Here is a 21,882-nt window from a genome sequence, read left to right on the forward strand (position 1 = left end):
AAGTCAAATAGCATGAAGGCAGTCGGTTGACAGCTGCCAGTAAAATGCATCTCCTCTTCCTCTACCCCTGGGGCCTCATGTGTAAACTGTGTGTACATACAAAATAAACTCAAGTATGCGTGTGCCACTTCGACGTGAGAATGTGTTCATGTGGACTCTGGAGCGGTGGAAACATGTTCTCTGGAGTGATGAATCACTATTCACCATCTGGCAGTCCGACGGAAGAATCTGGGTTTGGAGGATGCCTGCCCGAATGCATAGTGCCAACTGTAAAATTTGGTGGATGAGGATTAATGGTTTTGGGACTGTTTTTCATGGTTCGGGCCCCTTAGTTCCAGTGAAGGGATATGTTAATGCTACAGCATACAATGACATTTCAACTCTGTGGCAACAGTTTGGGGAAGGCCCTTTCCTGTTTCAGCATGACAATGACACCATGGACAAAGCGAGATCCATACAGAAATGGTTTGTTGAGAACCGTGTGGAAAAACCTGACTAGCCTGCACAGAGCCCTGACCTCAACCCCCTTGAATACCTTTGGGATGAATTGGAACGCCGACTGCGAGCCAGGCCAAATTGCCCAACATCAGTTTCCAACCTCAATAATGATTTTTGTGGTTGCTGCGGGGACTTGCTTCCATTCAATGTTCTAACATCCAGTGGGATGTCTTCCCAGAAGAGTGGAGGCTGTTTATAGCAGTAAAGAGGGGACCAACTCCATATTAATGCCCAGGATTTTGGAATGAGACGTTCGAGCAGGTGTCCAAATAATTTTGGACGTGTAGTGTAGCTCACGCCAGAGCTCCAAGACAGAGAGAGATCCGTGGCAGATGAGCTCACCTCACCACCGCCCGGACTGCAAAAATAAATATGAGAGCTGATAAGAAAAGGAATATCCTGTTTGTGAAAGCACTCAGACGTTTTCACTCAAGGCTAATGATGATAAAGTGCCTTGCCTCAGCGGCTGTGGGGAGGGAGGGTTACAACATGACCGTGTTCCTCTAAAGTTTAGACACAGGAAATGCTGTTGGCACAGGAGTTATGAAACTCAGTGAAACCCTATGAATGAGTGACTCACTCACTGAGTGGACAGGGGGCCTGACGATACGATATGTTTTGCGATTCTCACGATTGTATATGTATTGTGGTTTGAAACTGTGATTTTGTTTTCGGCTTGATGTTCAAATATAATGATCACTATATGTCTGCTACAGAGAGACGAGAGAGCATGAAAAAAGTTAGTTTTGATCAATCATGTATTTTAAAAGTACTGAAAACATTTTGGCACACTACTTTTTTAAAGAATATCAAGAACAAGCAATAGGATGAAAAATACCAGCGTTTTGGTACAGACGACTAGCACTAGCTAGTGCTACCTAACAAAATAGAAATTATATATTTTTCAGTATATAAACATAACATGCAACAATTTCTTAGATTTGACTGAGTTACAGTTCATTTAAGGACATCAGTTAATTGAAATAAATAAGGCCTTAATCGATGGATTTCACACGAGTGGGAATACAGATATGCATCTGTTGGTCACAGAACTTTTGTTAAATACGGTAGGGGCATGGATCAGAGAACCAGTCGGTATCTGGTGAGACCACCATTTGCTTCATGCAGGGCAACATCTCCTTCGCATAGAGTTGATCAGGCTGTTGACTGTGGCCTGTGGAATGTTGTCCCATTCCACTTGAATGGTCTCAGCACAAGGTGCACCTGTGTAATGTTCATGCTGTTTAATTAGCTTCTTGATATTCCACACTTGTCAGGTGGATGGATTATCTTGGCATAGGAGATATGCTCACCAACAGGGATGTAAAAATTGTGCACAAAATCTGAAATAAGCTTTGTGCGTATGGAACATTACTGGGATATTTTATTTCAGCTCATGAAACATGGGACCAACAATTTACATATTACGTTTATACTATACATGTACACACACACCACACACACCACACACACACACACACACACACACACACACACACACATACATACAGTAAAGAAAGTAATGAAATAACACGTATGAAATCATGTAGTAACCAAAAAGTGTTAAACAAATCTAAATGTTTTAGTTTCTTCAAAGTAGCTTTTCACACTTGGCGATGACAGCTTTTCACACTTGGCGTTCTCTCAACCAGCTTCATGAGGAATGCTTTTCTAACCGTCTTGAAGGAGTTCCCACATATGCTGAGCACTTGTTGGCTGCTTGTCTGTCATTCTGCAGTCCAAGTCATCCCAAACCATCTCAATTGGGTTGAAGCCAGGTCATCTGATGCAGCACTCCATCACTCTCCTTGGTCAAATAGCCCTTACACAGCATGGAGGTGTGTTGGGTCCTTGTCCTGTTGAAAAACAATGATAGTCCCACTAAGTGCAAACCAGATGGGATGGTGTAACACTGTGTGCTTTGAATTCTAAATAAATCAGTGTCACCAGCAAAGCACTCCCACACCAGCACCTCCATGCTTCACGGTGGAAACCACACATGTGAAGATCATCCGTTCACCTTACTCTGCGTCTCACAAAGACACGGCGGTTGGAACCAGAAATTGCAAATTTGGACTTGTCAGATCAAAAAGATCTCCACCGGTCTAATGTCCATTGCTTGTGTTTTTTGGCCCAAGCAAGTCTCTTCTTATTATTGGTGTCCTTTAGTAGTGGTTTCTTTTCAACAATTCGACCATGAAGGCCTTATTACACAGTCTCCTCTGAAAAGTTGATGTTGAGATGTGTCTGTTACTTGAACTCTGAAGAATTTATTTGGGCTGCAATTTCTGAGGCTGGTAACTCGAATGAACTTATTCTCTGCAGCAGAGGTAACTCTGGGTCTTCCATTCCTGTGGCGGTCCTCATGGGAGCCAGTTTCATCATAGCGCTTGATGGATTTTGCGACTGCACTTGAGGAAACTGTCAAAGTTCTTTAAATGTTCCATATTGACTGACCTTCATGTCTTTAAGCAATGATGAACTGTTGTTTCTCTTTGCTTATTTGAGCTGTTCTTGCCGTAATATGGACTTGGTCTTCTATCAAATAGGGCTATCTTCTGAGTAGCACAACTGATTGGCTCAAACACATTAAGAAGGAAAGAGATTCCACATGGACTTTTAACAAGGCACACCTTGTCACATGCATTCCTGGTGATAAAGCTGGTGGAGAGAATATCAAGAGTGTGCAAAGCTGTCATCAAGGCAAAGGGTGGCAAATTTTTGGTTACTTTTTTTGATTACCACAGGATTCCATATGTCATTTCATAGTTTTGATGGCTTCACTATTATTCTACAATGTAGAAAATAGTTTTTTTTAAACTTGAATGAGTAGGTTTGTCCAAACTTGACTTTCTTTTATTTTTTATAAATCAAAACTTTGAGTCAAATATAATGCCATCCAAAAATCATATTGGGACATGTAACTATTGATTTTCTTCCCCATCTCTGCTTGAAGGCAAAGCGACACTACTGTTTATACTCTGTATACACTACTGTAGATTGACATGCCTGTTAAGCTGCAACTTGAAAGGGAGCGCCTGGCAGGCAGATTCACTTGGCGAAAGGAAGAGGGAGAGATCAATTGCAATGTTGAGGCCTGATGAGGAGGGATGGTGGGGTACTCAGGAGTCCAGGCCTCACTTGGCTGCCTGTTTACATTTATCCACTAATGGAGCATATTTTTAACCCCTGCCTTTGTTTGTTCTGTGTGCAGGTGCTGGAGAGTCGGGGAAGAGCACTATTGTGAAACAGATGAAGTAAGTCGAGCTGCCTGCCTGGCTTCCTGACTCCTCATTGTTTTAGTTGTTTTGCTGCTGTTCCCGTCAAGCATGAGCAATTAACCCAATATTGTAACCAGACTCTGTCATTATCAACACAAGCAGACCGGGACAGTACATTTTTAAGCTAGGTTCCTGGAATTCTCTATGCATCTTTCTCCCAGAATCCATGTCCTCATGCTATAATCTATACGGAACATACTACTTCCTATACCTACAGTCTGTAGGTGTCTCAGCTGTTACATTCGTATGGGTTAGAGGCCTCCCCGGGAATGGACAGCCCTGTACGCACACACGCAGGCAGGCAGCTGTATCTTCCCCCACACATCAGCGGATAAATACTTATGGACTGAGTTTTTCTCACAATTATTAAGGCATTAACTCCCTGCTAACTGATATTCCAAGCAGACAGTAGAGTATGCAGTTAGCTTAAGTCTACGCTCTACAGGATGTCTCCTGTTAGACAGGCTGGATCATTTAGAACATATGGAGAGGAGACCGGTTAACAGCCTGGTAGCATATCTGGACCTGTATGTTCTGTAGCACATCACGGCTTTGATTTTTGTTATCATGCCAAACTGACTGGGTGTATTATAATATACCCCCTTCACCTGTCCTTGTGACCCGTGCAGGTTTTTACAGGAGCAGCTCTGGGGTCACTGTTGTCTCTGTCTAGTGCCAAAATCTCACAAGTGAACACACTTTACCCCTCAATTCTTCTCACTGACATTCATGAACACATACACAGACGTCACTGCTGTTGTAATAGATGTGTAAACACTTTGTGAAAACAGTCCTGATGAAATCTCTTTCTACATTGCCCCTTAGAAAGTACCTTATTTTGACTTGAAAATGATTGTAGTTGTGTTATGCTTAAATAACTTCAGGGCTCCACTTACAAGGAAAAGTCTTCAAGATTTACTCGGAATTTAAACATTTTACTTCGATTTCAGGATATAAATCTTCCGTGGTTCTCCTTCACTATTGTAATTATTAATTTGCAATATCATCCAGTTCTTGGAAAATGTCTGTGTCTGCATGACATCTAATGAGATGTTTTTGGGAATTACATTTTTGTTAAATTGAACATGATTTTACACAACTAAATCTCCCTGGCCTACATCCAACCTAAGATAAGATTGACTATATTTGTTTCAATTGAAGTTGAGAAGAAACACTTCTGTGTGCTCATTCTTTAAGTCTGTTTTGGCCTTCTTCCTAGTTGGCTCCCTTGCATTATAATGAGGTTCGATTGAGAACGCCTCACAGCCAATCAGCATCCTGGAATTCACACTGGAATTCGCAGTGCCTCTCACTCTCCCAGAGGGCATTGTTGTGAATAGACAGAAAATATATTTGTTTCATGCATAGCCTAGGGGCTCCTGTCTTGGCCTGGCCACTTTTTCACTGTCAACATGTTTTTCGTTCTTCTTCCATACTGTAGTCAATATTTGTTTTAGTTATAGTGTTCTCCAGCTGCCTGGTTCTCAGCAGAGACCTGAGCTGCCTCCAAAGCCTCAAACCAGTAATGTCTGTCTGGACTTAAGAATGCTTAGTACCGTAATCTGTATAATGCAACCAATTATTAATATGCTGACTGTGCCTTCTGATGGACAAACATGGAGATGTTAACACTGACATTGTTATTAAGAAAGATATCGATTTTTAGTGACACCTGGGTTGTTTATATTTAAGAGCTGCGCTTGCATGTGCAAGTGTGTATGTGTTTGAGTGACCCAACTCGCTCTCTTTTTCCTGTGCCTGTCAGGATCATCCATGAGGATGGCTACTCAGAAGAGGAGTGTAAGCAGTACAGAGCTGTGGTCTACAGCAACACAATTCAGTCCATCATGGCCATCATCAAGGCCATGGCCAACCTCAAGATCGACTACGAAGACGCAGCCAGAGCGGTAACACACACACACACACACACACACACACACACACACACACACACACACACACACACACACACACACACACACACACACACACACACACACACACACACACACACACACACACACAGTGTCTGAGTCCATCCACCAGAGCTGCCACTGTTCTCTCTTCATGCACCCTACTGCTGCTCCAAAGGTCAGCCAGACCTTGAACTGCTCCCACTCTTCTCAGAACACCAACTTCTCCTCTCTGTCCCTCTCATCTAATTAAAGTTTGTTGGTTGCTACACGTATTTGCAGATATCGCAGGTGAAGCGAAATGCTTGTGTTTCTAGCTCCAGCAGTGCAGTAATCATTTTTTTAACAAAACAATTGCACATAATCCAGAAATAAATACAGTACCAGTCAAAAGTTTGAAAATACCTACTCGTTCAAGGGGTTTTCTTTATTTTTACTATGTTCAACATTGTAGAATAATAGTGAAGTCATCAAAACTATGAAATTACATATATAATCATGTAGTAACCAAATAGTAGCCACCCTTTGCCTTGATGACAGCTTTGCACACGCTTGGCGTTTTCTCAATCAGCTTCACCTGGAATGCTTTTCCAACAGTCTTGAAGGAGTTCCCACATATGCTTTTCCTTCACTCTGTGGTCCAACTCCTCTCAAACCATCTCAAATGGGTTGAGGTCAGGTGATTTGTGGAGGCAGGGTCATCTGAAGCAGCACTCCATCACTCACCCTCTTGGTCAAATAGCCCTAACACAGCCTGGAGGTGTGTTGGATCATTGTCCTGTTGACAAACAATATATGCAGATTTTCAGCAGCAGGGACTAGGAGACTAGTCAGCGTCAAGGAAAATATGAACAGAGCAAGGTACAGAAGGATCCTTGATGAAAACCTGCTCCAGAGCACTCAGGACCTCAGACTGGGGCGACGGTTTCGCTTCCAACCCTAAGCACACAGCCAAGACCTGTTTTTGCCTTGCCATTATGGGGTATTGTGTGTAGATTGATGGGGGGGGGTGGGTGGAGGAGAGAGAGAGAGAGGAATGTTTTTAATCCATTTTGGGGCAGAAGGTAGCCTAGTGGTTAGATCATTGGGAAAGTAACCAAAAGGTTGCCAGATCGAATCCCTGAGCTGACGAGGTAAACATGTCACGACTTGGTCTTAGTATTTTGTGTTTTAGTTAATTAGTTGGTCAAGCCAGGGTGTGACATGGGTTTATGTTATTGTGTTGTCGTATTGGGGTTTTTGTAGGCATTGGGATTGTGGTTGATTAGGGGTGTGTTTAGTTTAGGTTTGGCTGCCTGAGGCGGTTCTCAATCAGAGTCAGGTGATTCTTGTTGTCTTTGATGGGGAACCGTATTTAGGTAGCCTGGGTTTCATTGTGTATTTCGTGGGTGATTGTTCCTGTCTCTGTGTAGTTTCACCAGATAGGCTGTACTTAGGTGTCACGTTCCGTTTTGTTGTTTTGTATTTGTCTCAGTATTTTTCATGTATCGTCATTTGTTTCATTAAAAAAAAACATGAGTAACCAACACGCTGCATTTCGGTCCGACTCTCTTGCGACAAACGAAGAACGCCGTTACAAAATATCTGTCGTTCTGCCCCTGAACAAGGCAGTTAACCCACTATTCCCAGGCCGTCATTGTAAATAAGAATTTGTTCTTAACTGACTTGCCTAGTAAAATTACAAATTAAAAAATAGAAAGAGGCTATATATGTATGTGTGTATATATAATTGTGTGTATGGACAGTATATGAATAGAAAAGGTGTGTACAGCAGTGGTTATATCGGATGAGCCTTGACTAGAATACAGTATATACATATACAGTGGGTAAAACAGTATGTAAACATTAGGTCATTGAACACTGGTCACTTTAAATGTGTTTATAAGGCAAAGCAGTCTCTAAGGTGCAGGGTAACCGGCTCGTAACAGTGACTAAAGTTCAGGGACAGGGTACTGGGCGGAGGCCTGCTAGTGTTGACTTTTTAACTGATGGCATGGAGATGGATGTTTATCACTCTCTCGGTTCCGCTTTGATGCACATGTCCCTAGTCCAGCTCTCGTCTGTCTGAAGTGAGACCGGGGAAATGATCTGGCTCAAGTACCAATAGCCCCTACCTAGACAGTTGAGAGTTTTGAGTAGTATAGCGTCCCAGAATGTTGTTTGAAGGAGTGCCGTAAAGTGATGTTCCATGTTTACTCAGTCCTGCTGCCCGTGTACATGTCATTAGATTAGAGAGAGCACTTCTGAGCTGCCTGTCTGGCCAGTGGGCACTACTGAGAGAGATGACATAGCAATACAAAAGAATCCATGTGTTCTTAGTGAGAGACAATTTATTTATGCCTCCTATGTTTCTCCCAATTATGATTTACAGATCCTCTCTATGCAGATAGGAATCTTATGAAAGATTTGCCTGTCCTTTTTATTACCAAACTATCAGAACTATTAATAGCAGAGCTATTTGTCCACTCTAAAATGTCCAGTGTTGAGAAAAAGGCCTTATTGTGTACCACTTGCGAGTGGAGATGAGGTATGGAGAGAGCAGGGTGTTCCCCCACTCTTATGTGTCAGAGTTGGTTTATTAGAGGTCGCGAGCTCTGCAAGACATATTACTGCTACAAATCTCTGCAAGTCTGGCAGTGTGTCTTGAATTAATTTACCTTCTTAAATACATTTCTCTCCTCCAACCCCATAACCACAGCTGCCTAGAAAGCCTCAAATAGCCTGTTTCACAGATTTAAGTCAAATAGGCAGATTTTTCACATAGCCTGAGGGGATGCGATCAACAGAGAAAGATGTTTTACAAGTCCCCACAAGTCTCTACTCAACGTGAATGAGGGAGGGGTAGGTGGTACATTAAAGTAATCTTGTTTATGTAGATTTATATAATGAGTTGCCAGTGTTTGTTGAGTCGTAAATACGTCATTAGTGACAGTAAATGGTGACGAGAGAGAGAGAGAGACCAGAATTCTGAACTCATTATGTTGATGAGGTTCACTGTCACATCCACTGATAGAAGACTGTCCCCTCAGGCCCTCGTTTACATAACACACACCTCTCTTGCCATATTACTGAACCTGATCAACATAATGAGTTCAGAATGATGATGTAAATATTCTTGTACAATGAGCTTTGTGGATTAAGCTGTTCTACAAGCAGAGTCATTTTATTTAGATGTATGGCTCTAGATTCAATGACTCTTGCAAAGGAAGTGCTCAGTCACGGAGCTAGAACTGTTCCAAAATCTGGACTGAGGGACGTTGCTTAAGATTGCTTTGTGAAGGAATATATTTAGATTTATTATAGTAAGTGTTGCCATACCTTTTTATTTTTTTTATTTCATTTACGTGAATAGTTGCTCTCTCTCTGAAGATAGTGGTTGATAAAGAGCTTTACATTGTATGGGGTAACACATCTCCTTCACTACCGATCTGCAGCAGCCACACTGAAATGGAGTAGGAATGGGCTCTAGGCTTATTTCCTGTCTCAGACCCATCTGTAAGCACGCGCACACACACACACACACTACAGCTTGCTCATCTATTCCTGCTCTCTGTGAGTGTGTAGTGCTGGAGGGGACAGGGCTCTCTCGCTAGTCCCCCACTACTTTTCTATCAGCTGTATTCACTGCTGCAGCGGCTAACTCTGCCATGCTAACTTCCTCGACAAAGCAGCTCTTCAGGGGAATCTGTAAGAGGGGGTGCTTTTTCAAATGTAATGGTGTCTTACTCTCTCTGGCCTGATGTGTTTGGTTTACAACATGTTCTTTAGATTGCCTGTTAAAAGTCGTTGACTTAACGTAACAACACGTATCTGCCTTAGTTTTGATTTGACCCACTTAGTGTTCTGAAACTACAGTAACTTTCCCCAGGTTTTCCAGAAATCCCTGGTTGGAGGAATCATGTAATCCAGCGGGAATAAGCAGAAAAAACGCACTCTTTTTTTTCTCTCTCACTGTGCACAACTTAAGGGCCCTCGAAGGGAGGAAGTGGGCTATTGTACATCCTCCTTCAGTCCCTATAAAACTCCTCTAACACATACGTAAATTACAATACACTCACTCAAGGTCACATTTCCTGTGACCCACTTTAGAGAGGCCTAGAGATCACCTGGTGTGAGGAGTTGTTTTGATTCCTCTTCTAATCTCTCCCTTCACTTATTAACCAGTCCTGTGGCTGGCAGAGGGCTAGACTGGGCAGACAGTTTAACCAGTTGTATGGAGCTCAGGCACACACACCTCTTCCCAGTCAAACAGCTTCAGGAGGCCGGAGTTTTCCCTGGAAAGCATCGAGGCACAGAGGGAGGGTCAAGAGGGGTGTGTGGTCGGTGCGCTAAACTGATGTGGGAGCTGTGTAATCAGCCCTTTTCATGCTCTGTGTGTGTGTGTGAGCACGTTTCTATGTGTGTTTGTGCGTGCGACAGCGTAGGCCAATGCTAGGGGAGAGCCCTCCACCCCATTGTGTGTGTAAGTCAGGGCTGAGACCTGGCTGTGTCTAATATAGGTATTATTACCTGTGTCCATCCTGTTTTAATGGACCCTTCTATAGGGGTGCTCTCCTCGGTGACTACTCTTTATGGCTGGTTTGTGTGTGTGTGTGTGTGTGTGTGTGTACAGTAAGCTATGAGTCAGTGAGGACAGTCGCTCCAGTGAAATTGGATGATTACTGTGTTTAATGGTTTTTCAGTATCTAGTCTGATTTGTCTCCTTCAGTCTTATTGACCTTGTGAGACCTGGGTTTCCCAAAGCATCTTAAAGTTAATCTTCTGTTAACTGTCTGCGTTACCACTGCCATGTTTATTAATGTTGATAAGATGTCAGAGAGTCTGTTCCACTTGGTCTGACTCGTTTCTAACCCCGTGTCTGTCTGTCTGTCTCCCCCCTCCAGGATGATGCCCGCCAGCTGTTTGCCCTGTCGGGGGCTGCTGAGGAACAGGGAATCCTGCCAGATGACCTGTCCAATGCCATGCACCGGCTGTGGGCCGACGGAGGGGTGCAGGGCTGCTTCACCCGCGCCCGCGAGTACCAGCTCAACGACTCTGCTGCCTAGTGAGTAACGACCACCACCACTGCTCACTTGGCTACGTACCTGTGCCAGGCTCATAGTCTACTTTGTCATTGGCCTCATCTCCCTGTCACTGCTGGGTCTCTGTCTATCCTTGATCGCACACCTTTTTGAGGTTTGTTTAAATAGCTCGAACTGTGATATTACTGGATTTACCTTCTGAATCTGAGGGCAAAGAGTTTTGGAGAAGCAGCACAGTAAATCTGCAGGTTCTGATACTGATGGCTTCACAGCACAGGGACCCCTAACTCCCCCTTCCATCCCTCCCTCAGTCTCCCATCGATATCATATAAGGGGATTAAGAGATCAAGGCAGCGCGCTCAACGTGTTGTCGCTTCGTTGAGAAACCAATTGCTTTTCAAATGGGGGTTTGCACAGCTCTGAACTTCCAGGAATTTTCCCATGCCTAATTTCCCTCGAATCAATTTCTGAAGAGAGGACCAGTTCCTGAGATAATAGATTGGATCAATCCACTTTGATGGAAGTAAAGAAGGAACCAACATGTTTGTTTTAGAGAGCAGTTTGCAGAGAACAGTATGTACCTTAACTGTAATGTGATCAATGTTTTAGCACTTGTCCCCTGCACAGTACCCTGCACTCCAATATGTTTTATATGTTGTCAGCCACCCATGCTAGTAGAGCTGTCCTGTCCCGTCATGTCCTGTCCCGTCATGTCCTGTCCCGCATGTCCTGTCCCGCTATGTGTGGGAACGTCCCTGAATAGCAGCAAGAGCTCTGAAGTCAGGGTGGAAGACAGTGTGGTTTCACAGTGACTACTCACATACTGTATGCAGTCACTACCCCTCTCCCACTTTCCCTCGCTCCTTCCTCCTCTCTGCTTGTCACGAGGCAGCCATCAGGAAAATGTAGCTTTGAATGAGGAAGTCTCTGGGGTTTCCAGGGATTGCTGGCCTTTTGCCTGGCTAGTTACAGGCCATGTTATGCCTGGTTGAGGCCTTTAGACGAGGGCTATTAAAATCCTGCCTCCATGTCCACAGTACTGCTGCTTTTCTCTTCTATGGTACCAGACTCTTAATTGATGTCATTGATTGGCCAGAGAGATCACTCACCTGGTGTTCCAGGCCTGAATCAGTCCCTGAAACCAGCAGTGCGATTTACCTCTGGGCCCAGGTTTGCATGGCAATGCTTTAAAGTTGTTTTCAAGGTTCTATGCTCTTGTTCTCACAGCTATCAGTTAACAGGTGCCACAGTGTAAAGCTACAGTATGCTAGTGTTAGTCCTATATAGATAATCCCTTTGTACTTAATCCTCTATGTAGAACAACACGTCTCATGTCACTTCCCGTATGAGTTTAGTCATGCTTCTGTGTGACCACAGCACAGCATAGCCGGCCTGTAATACCAGCAACTATATGCCCTCACTCGAGCCTCTCCACAGAGCCACTCCTTAACTCTGAGGCCTTTAAGTCCTTTAACTGAGGAGTCGTTCCATGTCATATCAGATTGTTCTGAAATTGTTTCTGTAGTTCCAAACAGGTAATATTGGCATTCCTGAAACATTATTTTGTTTGAATGTTATTTTCTCAGGGAAATTAAGCTAATTGATTGCACCCTAATTGGCCACTTTAATTTATAGGATTCAGATAAAATCTGATAAATCTAGTACCCAACATCCATTTTGGACCAAACTTCTTCATACCATTGTAAGAATATTTAGAAGATAAATGCACAACGCAGAGGTGTAGAGGTCAATAGAGTACTGAAGGTCAAGAGGACTAAATGTCAAGAGGTACTAATGATCAATGGAAATAGTGTTTTTTCTGTAATAGGGGATTAATGATCTATGGGTCAGAGACATGGGAGGAATTTCAGTCTGGGACTCATAGCTACATTGCAAGCTCTCATTGGTTCAAATTGTTTATACATTGTGCCTAAAGTAGGGTACTTGTTTTCTGGCCATTGGCCCAGTTTTATTGTAAGGAATTCTAATTGGTCAACCACAGGCTAGTGCTGGTTTATAGAACTACATCCTGTCCCTTTGTTCTGTGGAGAGAATCACTGTGGATAGAATCAGAGGAGAGAATCACTGAGGACAGGGGAGAATGAACATTTACCTCTCGGTATAACATACAGTGGGGCAAAAAAGTATTTAGTCATCCACCAATTGTGCAAGTTCTCCCACTTAAAAAGACGAGAGGCCTGTAATTTTCATCATAGGTACACTTCAACTATGACAGACAAAATGAGAGAAAAAATCCAGAAAATCACATTGTAGGATTTTTTTATGAATTCATTTGCAAATTATGGTGGAAAATAAGTATTTGGTCAATAACAAAAGTTAATCTCAATACTTTGTCATTGCCAACAAAGGCTATATAAAAGAGGTCAAACATTTTCTGTAAGTCTTCAAGGTTTTCTCACTGTTGCTGGTATTTTGGCCCATTCCTCCATACAGATCTCCTCTAGAGCAGTGATGATTTGGGGCTGTTGCTGGGCAACACGGACTTTCAACTCCCTCCAAAGATTTTCTATGGGGTTGAGATCTGGAGACTGGCTAGGCTCTCCAGGACCTTGAAATGCTTCTTACGAAGCCATTCCTTCGTTGCCCGGGCGGTGTGTTTGGGATCATTGTCATGCTGAAAGACCCAGCCACGTTTCATCTTCAATGCCCTTGTTGATGGAAGGAGGTTTTCACTCAATCTCACGATACATGGCCCCACTCATTCTTTCCTTTACACGGATCAGTCGTCCTGGTCCCTTTGCAGGAAAACAGCCCCAAAGCATGATGTTTTCGCCCCCTGCTTCACAGTAGGTATGGTGTTCTTTGGATGCAACGCAGCATTCTTTGTCTTCCAAACACGACGAGTTGAGTTTTTACCAAAAAGTTATATTTTGGTTTCATCTGACCATATGACATTCTCCCAATCTTCTTCTGGATTATCCAAATGCTCTCTAGCAAACGTCAGATGGGCCTGGACATGTACTGGCTTAAGCAGGGGGACACGTCTGGCACTGCAGGATTTTAGTCCCTGGCGGCATAGTGTGTTACTGATGGTAGGCATTGTTACTTTGGTCCCAGCTCTCTGCAGGTCATTCACTAGGTCCCCCCGTGTGGTTCTGGGATTTTTGCTCACTGTTCTTGTGATCATTTTGACCCCACGGGGTGAGATCTTGCGTGGAGCCCCAGATCGAGGGAGATTATCAGTGGTCTTGTATGTCTTCCATTTCCTAATAATTGCTCCCACAGTTGATTTCTTCAAACCAAGCTGCTTACCTATTGCAGATTCAGTCTTCCCAGCCTGGTGCAGGTCTACAATTTTGTTTCTGGTGTCCTTTGACAGGTCTTTGGTTTTGGCCATAGTGGAGTTTGGAGTGTGACTGTTTGAGGTTGTGGACAGGTATCTTTTATACTGATAACAAGTTCAAACAGGTGCCATTAATACAGGTAACGAGTGGAGGACAGAGGAGCCTCTTAAAGAAGAAGTTACAGGTCTGTGAGAGCCAGAAATATTGCTTGTTTGTAGGTGACCAAATACTTATTTTCCACCATAATTTGCAAATAAAGTCATTAAAAATCCCACAATGTGATTTTCTGGAAAGAAAATTCTCATTTTGTCTGTCATAGTTGAAGTGTACCTATGATGAAAATTACAGGCCTCATCTTTTTAAGTGGGAGAACTTGCACAATTGGTGGCTGACTAAATACTTTTTTGCCCCACTGTATATGATTTGTCCTCTTTGAATAAACCTATTTTTCTCCCCCTTATTTGCTTTGGAATCTGTTATTGAAGAGTAACATCAACTGCTATAACACCATTGAGTAAGACATGAGGAATCTCCCAAAAATATCAAAGCCACCCAATAGACCTCCATGAGGTCACCCACCACAACAACCAGTATACACTAACAGTTCTCTAAGTAGTATGAAGCTGCGACTTGGAGTATTGCTTCTCCATACTATGTCATGTATTCCCTGTGAATCTTGAGATGTTTTTTTCCCCTGTTCAGAGAAATTAGGTCATTGAAGTAGTTTGCATTATTAACCATGAAGTAGTGTGAAAATACCAGGTTCTGACTGCTAGATGCCGTCGACACTCTTTTATCCTTTTTGCTGGTCTCTTGTATTTATTGAATAGATCACCCTCATTTTCTTTGCAACTTTGGGTAGAAAGCCAATAGGTTGGGGTTATGATGAAAATAAATTGTGTAGTCATCCTCACAATTCAAGCCAGTCCTCCATGAAAGCAAATCAGTTCGTCGTAATCTGTGTCCAGGAAATGGAACCTTTGTGTGTGATTTATTCCCTTAAAAAATATTTTGCGACCCAATTACGGTCTTGTCACCACTGCAATTCCTCAACGGGCTCGGGAAAGGCGTAGGTCGGGTCATGCATCTTCCCGAAACATAACCCGCCTAACCACTCTTAACAACCGCCAGCTGCACCAATGTGTTGGAGGAAACACTGTTCAACTGATGGCCAAAGACAGCCTGCAGGCGCCCAGCCCGCCACAAGCAGTCGCTAGAATGCAATGAGCCAAGTAAAGCCCCCCGGCCAAACCCTTCCCTCACAAAATAATGTTACAGGAATGCTAATCATATCTGTTACTAACTACAGGATTGATTTCAGAACCATCTGGGATGGTGGGTGTCAATCCTCTTTCTTGTGCTTTTTGAGGTGGAACGACCCCGCGTCAAGGTCATGCTCCATCTGTGTAATGTAGTGCTATGGTGATAGTCTAATGAAGAAAAAAGGCTCTCTCCTCAGTGCTGCTGCCGTGTGGTATAGGTGAGAAGCCCTTATCACCAGGGCACACAGGACCCTTCATTCTCTCTATATGGAAATGTAGAGAACACAATACATCCCCTATTCCTGTTACACTCACCGTCCATGTGCCTGGAATACCACTTGTTCATCTATTCCCACCTGCAGCAGAGAGTGCTGTATTTGTTCTCAAGGCAGTCCATTAGACACAAGGCCTATTGGTGAGATTGTGTAGCGCCAAGGAAATGGGCTCTAAAAGGCATGACAGGATGGTGTTTCACAAAATGATTGCCTGGCAGCCAACTAAATATTGAACGAGTAGCAGGAGCGATATTGATCTCACCCACTTTTGTATTACGAAGTCGAATACTATTTTTTTAAATTCTCTCTTGCCCTGCTCTTATTAAAAACTCTGGCTTTCTGGTAAGCGTTTTGTTGCGATGGCCCCAGAGATTTTGGGGAGGAGGTGGCAGTGACGAGGATTTATGTTATTTCATCAGGGCTCTCCAGAGCACTGTGACTGCTGTACTTCGAGATGCTTATTGTGTGATCCAACAATATCAGCCTCCAGACTGTCATATATCTCAGAGCACTGGGAGATTCCTTATCAGCTCTACAGCTCCACTACTGTAACTCACCTGATCTCCAAAGGTCAAATCCCAGAGCAAATTAATGTAAGTATATAGATGATAACCACACGTTTAACCAGTGCGTGGATATGGGGGGTTTGTAAATTGTAACTGTAAGCCCACAGCATTCAATTAAGCTCTGGATACTAGTAAATCTCAAATCAAGTAATGTTTCAGTATGTGAATCGCAGACAACTAAGGAGGCCTTTCTCTGTGGGGCATGCTGTTTGAAGAACTCTAATCAGGGACAGTGGTTTGTGATGAAGAAATGAGTGTGTGTGGAGAACACTTAAATATATGCACAGACTTGGCTTAGGCAGGATTACAGGCAGCGAATGCGAACGGTTCTGTAAAGTACTTAAGTAAAAATGGTTTAATGTACTAAAGTAGTTTTTGGGGGTACATGCACTTTACTAATTATATTTTTGACAACCTTGTACTTTTAGGGCCTGTGTACATTACTGCCCGCACCATGCGGTGAAACACCGCTTACCTTTCATTTTCAATTTCATCGGTAGAGAATGTGATCCAAATCAAGTGGAGAATGTGAAACGCGTTATTGAAAGTTCATTATCCAAGTGTTATCCAAGTGTTGTAAATACATAGTACCTACATTATAAATACAGGTTCAATTTGGGGAGGTGTGTGGTAAGAACAGAGTAGCAGGGAAGTCTGCATTTGATTTAATTAATTACAGTACTGCTACTCAGGTCATCACAATTACATATTGTCTCTAGCGGTGTCTCCTAACCAGCCTTGGGCCCCCAGTCGGCCCGACGGTTATCTTAAGGTCGGGTGAGGTGGCGATGACGGGACTGGGGGTTGGCATCCTCTTTTCACATCAAAACATACATGCAGATGAGAGAGAGGGAATGAGAGCATGGTTTTGTTTTTATTATAATGTTGTCATCATAACCATCAGGAGGTGAAATGCAAAACTGACCTTGGATCATTAACTCTAGGACTACTACATCTCAATCTGTATTTCAATGTAAAGCATCTCTTTAATAATACTTCCTGTTAATCCAACCAAGTGACCTCTCACCTCTAATCATGCTGTGCCCATTATGTAGCTAGTTCAGATGCGGGAAGAGTTCACTGACAGCTGATATAACCGAAAGGATTTTGGGAGAAGGGGGGACGAGGGATGAAGTAAAGGAGACGAGGGGTGAAGTGATGGGAGAGACTGTTATTGAGAAAATAAGGTAGTTAAAGAGTTCAACAGAGTTTTCAAATCTGTGTGTGTGGCCTCACCTGGTGTCCACACTAAGTGGCTGCAAAGTACTTTATTCTGAAAAACATACAGACACACAAGGACAAACAATATAGGGTAGTTATACAAATAATGACGTGTCTTACTATTCTGCATGGTTGGTCCTCTTGCCTGTTATTCGAAAGTGGAAGGAACCACAGTTACACACCTGAGCCTGCTTACTGCACAACACAATTCATCAGTCCAATTTGATAAATAAGTGGGGGTTATAGGGTGGCTAATTGTTCCCCAAAAAAGATATATGGGTGACACTGTGTTTGTACAGACATCATCACCCTTACCTAAACGAGCCCTTACCTGAGAAGTAGAAATCCAAGGGAGATAAACTGGGAATTGAATAACTGCAGTTGATATAGTGAAGTAAATTGAAGAATACTCTTATTGCAATGGGTTGGCTCTTAAAAGAGCCTTTGGTTGTGCATCGTGTCGTCTTTGGTGTTGCCAGGGAACAGCACCCTCTTTGAAGTAGGAGGTGAAGATCTTCCGCACACGGAATGCCTCCTGTGCTGCGTTGTTGGCCCCGTCCTTGAAACATCCTGCAGAGCAGTAGACCTCTCCTCTGGCACGCGGCAGCGAGCTGCAGGTCCCCTCCTGGTCCTCGTGTCCATCCTCATTTTGTGCGGGACACAAGTAGCCTTCACACACGCCTGAATTCCCCCATGATGCAGTCCCAGATGGCCCTGGTCACCCAACCGTGCAGTGCTCTGCACTGTAACTGTAAGCAATGGTTTTAGAGGAGTCTCCAGTTGTAAGGTATCTGTTGGAATATGGAAGATGTCATTGTTAGACTTTTACTTCATCGGGTCATTGTGGATTACTAAAGGATATCTCTTATAACAAATCATGGTAACATTAGATAGATGCATGTGCACACACGTGCATGTAGGATAGCATCACACATGAATACATAAATACCACTTGAAGCTTGATGAGGAGTTGGTCATTTGAATCAGCTGTGCTAAGGAGAAAACAAAAATGTGCACCCCTTAGAGTCCCCAGGACCAGGACTGAGAACCACCTTAGCAGCTCTCTGTATCTGAGGACAGAAAACATCACAAGAAAGACTTCATTGCTTAAATTAGACAGCACTAAATATTATGTTACTATTATCTCTTTCCTTACTTCTAGGGACGGGAACTACACTATCCAGAATAGCCTACTCTCCCTTTGACAGTTGGCGCTGCTATCCTTTCACCCTTCATCAGTGTTAGCTAGTTACCTACAAATGCATTTCATATTTATTTTTTTACAATGATAAATACATCACGATAGCTAGCTAATAGGATGTTAGGTAGCTGGTGATATTGAACTAAGTTTCGATACAGAATTTATTTGTACCTTTTATTTAACTAGGCAAGTCTGTTAAGAACAAAGTCTTATTTACAATGAAGGCCTAGGAACAGTGGGTTAACTGCCTTGTTCAGGGGCAGAACGACAGAGTTTTACCTTGTCAGCTCAGGGATTCGATCTGGCAACCTTTCGGTTATAAGTCCAATGCTCTAAAAACTAGGCTTCCGGCCGATTGACATGGTAATAAACCAATACTATTGGAGACAAGTTGAAGAAACAGACCCCTTTGGAGCTGTACGTTAAAGTGCGCCATTTCACGACGAAACGTACGGCACTTATTAAATTCAGTCAGTTGGTATCAAGGTACGTAACGTACGGCACTTATTATTAAATTCAGTCAGTTGGTATCAAGGTACATAACGTACCGCACTTATTATTAAATTCAGTCAGTTGGTATCAAGGTACGTAACGTACGGCACTTATTATTAAATTCAGTCAGTTGGTATCAAGGTACATAACGTACCGCACTTATTATTAAATTCAGTCAGTTGGTATCAAGGTACGTAACGATTAAATTCAGTCGACACTTATTATTAAATTCAGTCAGTTGGTATCAAGGTACATAACGTACGGCACTTATTATTAAATTCAGTCAGTTGGTATCAAGGTACATAACGTGTGCCAGGAAAACATTTCCCACACCATTACACCACCACCACCAGCAGCCTGTACCATTGACACCCGGGATGATGAGGCCATGGACTTATGCTGCTTACGCCAAATCCTGACTCTGCCATCAGCATGACGCAACTCGAACCAGGCTGTTTTTTCCACTCCTCGATTGTCCTGTGTTGGTGATCGCGTGCCCATTGGATCACCTGTCCATTGATCTCATCTTGTTTTCAGCGGGCTGGAGTGGAACCCGGTGTGGTCGTCTGCTGCAATAGCCCATCCGTGACAAGGACCAACGAGTTGTGCATTCTGAGTTTCCATTCTGCACACCACTGTTGTACTGCGCCGTTATTTGCCTGTTTGTGGCCCGCCTGTTAGTTTGCGCGATACTTGCCAACGAGCTGTTTTCACCCACAGGACTGCCTCTGACTGCATGTTTTTTTTGTTTCACCCATTCTCAGTACAACCTATACTGTCATCACGTGAAAAGCCCAGGATGCCCGTTTCTGAGATACTGGAACCGGCAATCATACCACTTAAGTCACTTGTTTTTCCCATTCTAATGTTCAATCGAACCATAACCAAATGGCCCTGTCTGCCTGCTTTATATAGCAAGCCACGGCCACATTACCATTTTCTTGAGCGTGATTGTGTACCTATACTGGCCACTGGGTGGGTGAGCCGTTTATTTGATCTTAAATATGAAGCCCGCTAGGCCCAGCCTCCCAGCGTCTATCTCCAACATTCAGATATAGGAGTCAATCATCCTCAGATGGCCAAGAACTGTGCTATTAAAATTACATCACAGGGCCACTACTGCTAAGTAAATGAACAGATAAACAAAGCTCCGTTGCCATGAAGATCTTAATTAATGAAATCATTCAATTAACTCCTGGCTGTCCGGCTGATGCAACATGAGGAATCTGACGCTACATCCTGGACTTGGGTAGACTTAACATAGTAAATGGAAATCCAGGACACTCAAATTAGTATTATATGATAATTTGGTATATGGTATGTGTTAAATTGTGGATGTCCATCATCCAATTTTGTATGATATGTTACGAATGTGCAATACGTACAGTACCAGTCAAAAGTTTGGACACACCTACTCATTCAAGGGTTTTATTTGTACTAGTTTTTTGTACTAGTTTCTACATTGTAGAATAATAGTGAAGACATCAAAACTATGAAATGACACGTATGGAATCATGTAGTAACCAAAAAAAGTGTTTTACAAATCAAAACATATTTTAGATTCTTCAAGGCAAAGCGTGGCTACATTACATTTAAGTCATTTGGCAGACGCTCTTATCCAGAGCGACTTACAAATTGGTGAATTCACCTTATGGCTACTTTGACAGCTTTGCACACTCTTGGTATTCTCAACCAGATTCACCTGGAATGCTTTTCCAACAGTCTTGAAGTAGTTTCCACATATGCTGAGCACTTGTTGGCTGCTTTTCCTTCACTCTGTGGTCCAACTCATCCCAAACCATCTCAATTGGGTTGAGGTTGGGTGTTTGTGGAGGCCAGGTCATCTGATGCAGCACTTCATCACTCTCCTCCTTGGTCAAATAGCCCTTACACAGCTTGGAGGTGTTGAGTCATTGTCCTGTTGAACTCAAAGGGTTTTCTTTAATGGAAGCTTCTCTGATGTCAAACATGTAAAGTGTGGTGTACCGCAGGGCAGCTCTCTAGGCCCTCTACTATTTTCAATTGTTAACCTGCCACTGGCATTGAACAAAGCAAGTGTGTCAATGTATGCTGATGATTCAACCATATACGCATCAGCAACCACTGCTAATAAAGTCACTATAACCCTTAACAAAGAGTTGCAGTCTGTTTTGGAATGGGTGACCAGTAATAAATTGGTCCTGAACATCTCTAAAATGAATCGCATTGTATTTGGTACAAATCATTCCTTAAGCGCTAGACATCAGCTGAATCTGGTAATGAATGGTGTGGCTGTTGAACAAGTTGAGGAGATTAAATTACTTGGCGTTACCTTCGATTGTAAAATGTCATGGTCAAAACATATATAGATTCAATGGTTATAACGATGGGGAGAGGTCTGGATGTAATAAAAAGATTATCTGCTTTTTTGACACCACACTCCAAAAAGTTCTGCTGGCTCTAGTTTTGTCTAATGTTGATTATTGTCCAGACGTGTGGTCCAGTGCAAGGAAATACCTAGTTAAACTGCAGCTGGCCCAGAACAAAGTGGCAAGTTTTGCTCTTAATTGTAATCAGGAGGCTATAAATACTATGCATGCCAGTCTCTCTTGGCTAAGAGTTGAGGAGAGACTGACTGCATGACTTCTTGTTTCTGAAAATGTTTTAAATCCTAAATTGTTAGCATACAGTAGTCAACTTACACACAGCTCTGACATACACTTATCCCACCAGACATGCCACTGGGGGTCTATTCAGTCCCCAATTCCAGAACAAATTCAAGAAAGAGTATGGTTGCATGGAACTTCCTTCTCATATTGCTCAAATAAAAAGCAAACCTGGTTTCAAAAAACAGATAAGAAACACTCG

The 21,882-nt window shown here is 42.9% G+C and overlaps 1 protein-coding gene across 1 annotated transcript in view; it reads left to right on the forward strand.

Annotated features, from left to right (window-relative positions):
* LOC135539944 (guanine nucleotide-binding protein G(i) subunit alpha-2-like) overlaps positions 1-21,882 on the forward strand; it is a 114,183-nt gene that overhangs the window by 88,003 nt on the left and 4,298 nt on the right. Inside the window, exons 2-4 of the mRNA XM_064966216.1 lie at positions 3,713-3,755; positions 5,545-5,686; positions 10,576-10,736. Of these exons, the coding sequence (XP_064822288.1) occupies positions 3,713-3,755; positions 5,545-5,686; positions 10,576-10,736 (346 nt within the window). The remainder of the gene's footprint in view (positions 1-3,712; positions 3,756-5,544; positions 5,687-10,575; positions 10,737-21,882) is intronic.

Source organism: Oncorhynchus masou, chromosome 5, assembly GCF_036934945.1.
Source record: "Oncorhynchus masou masou isolate Uvic2021 chromosome 5, UVic_Omas_1.1, whole genome shotgun sequence".
Lineage (NCBI taxonomy): Eukaryota > Metazoa > Chordata > Actinopteri > Salmoniformes > Salmonidae > Oncorhynchus > Oncorhynchus masou.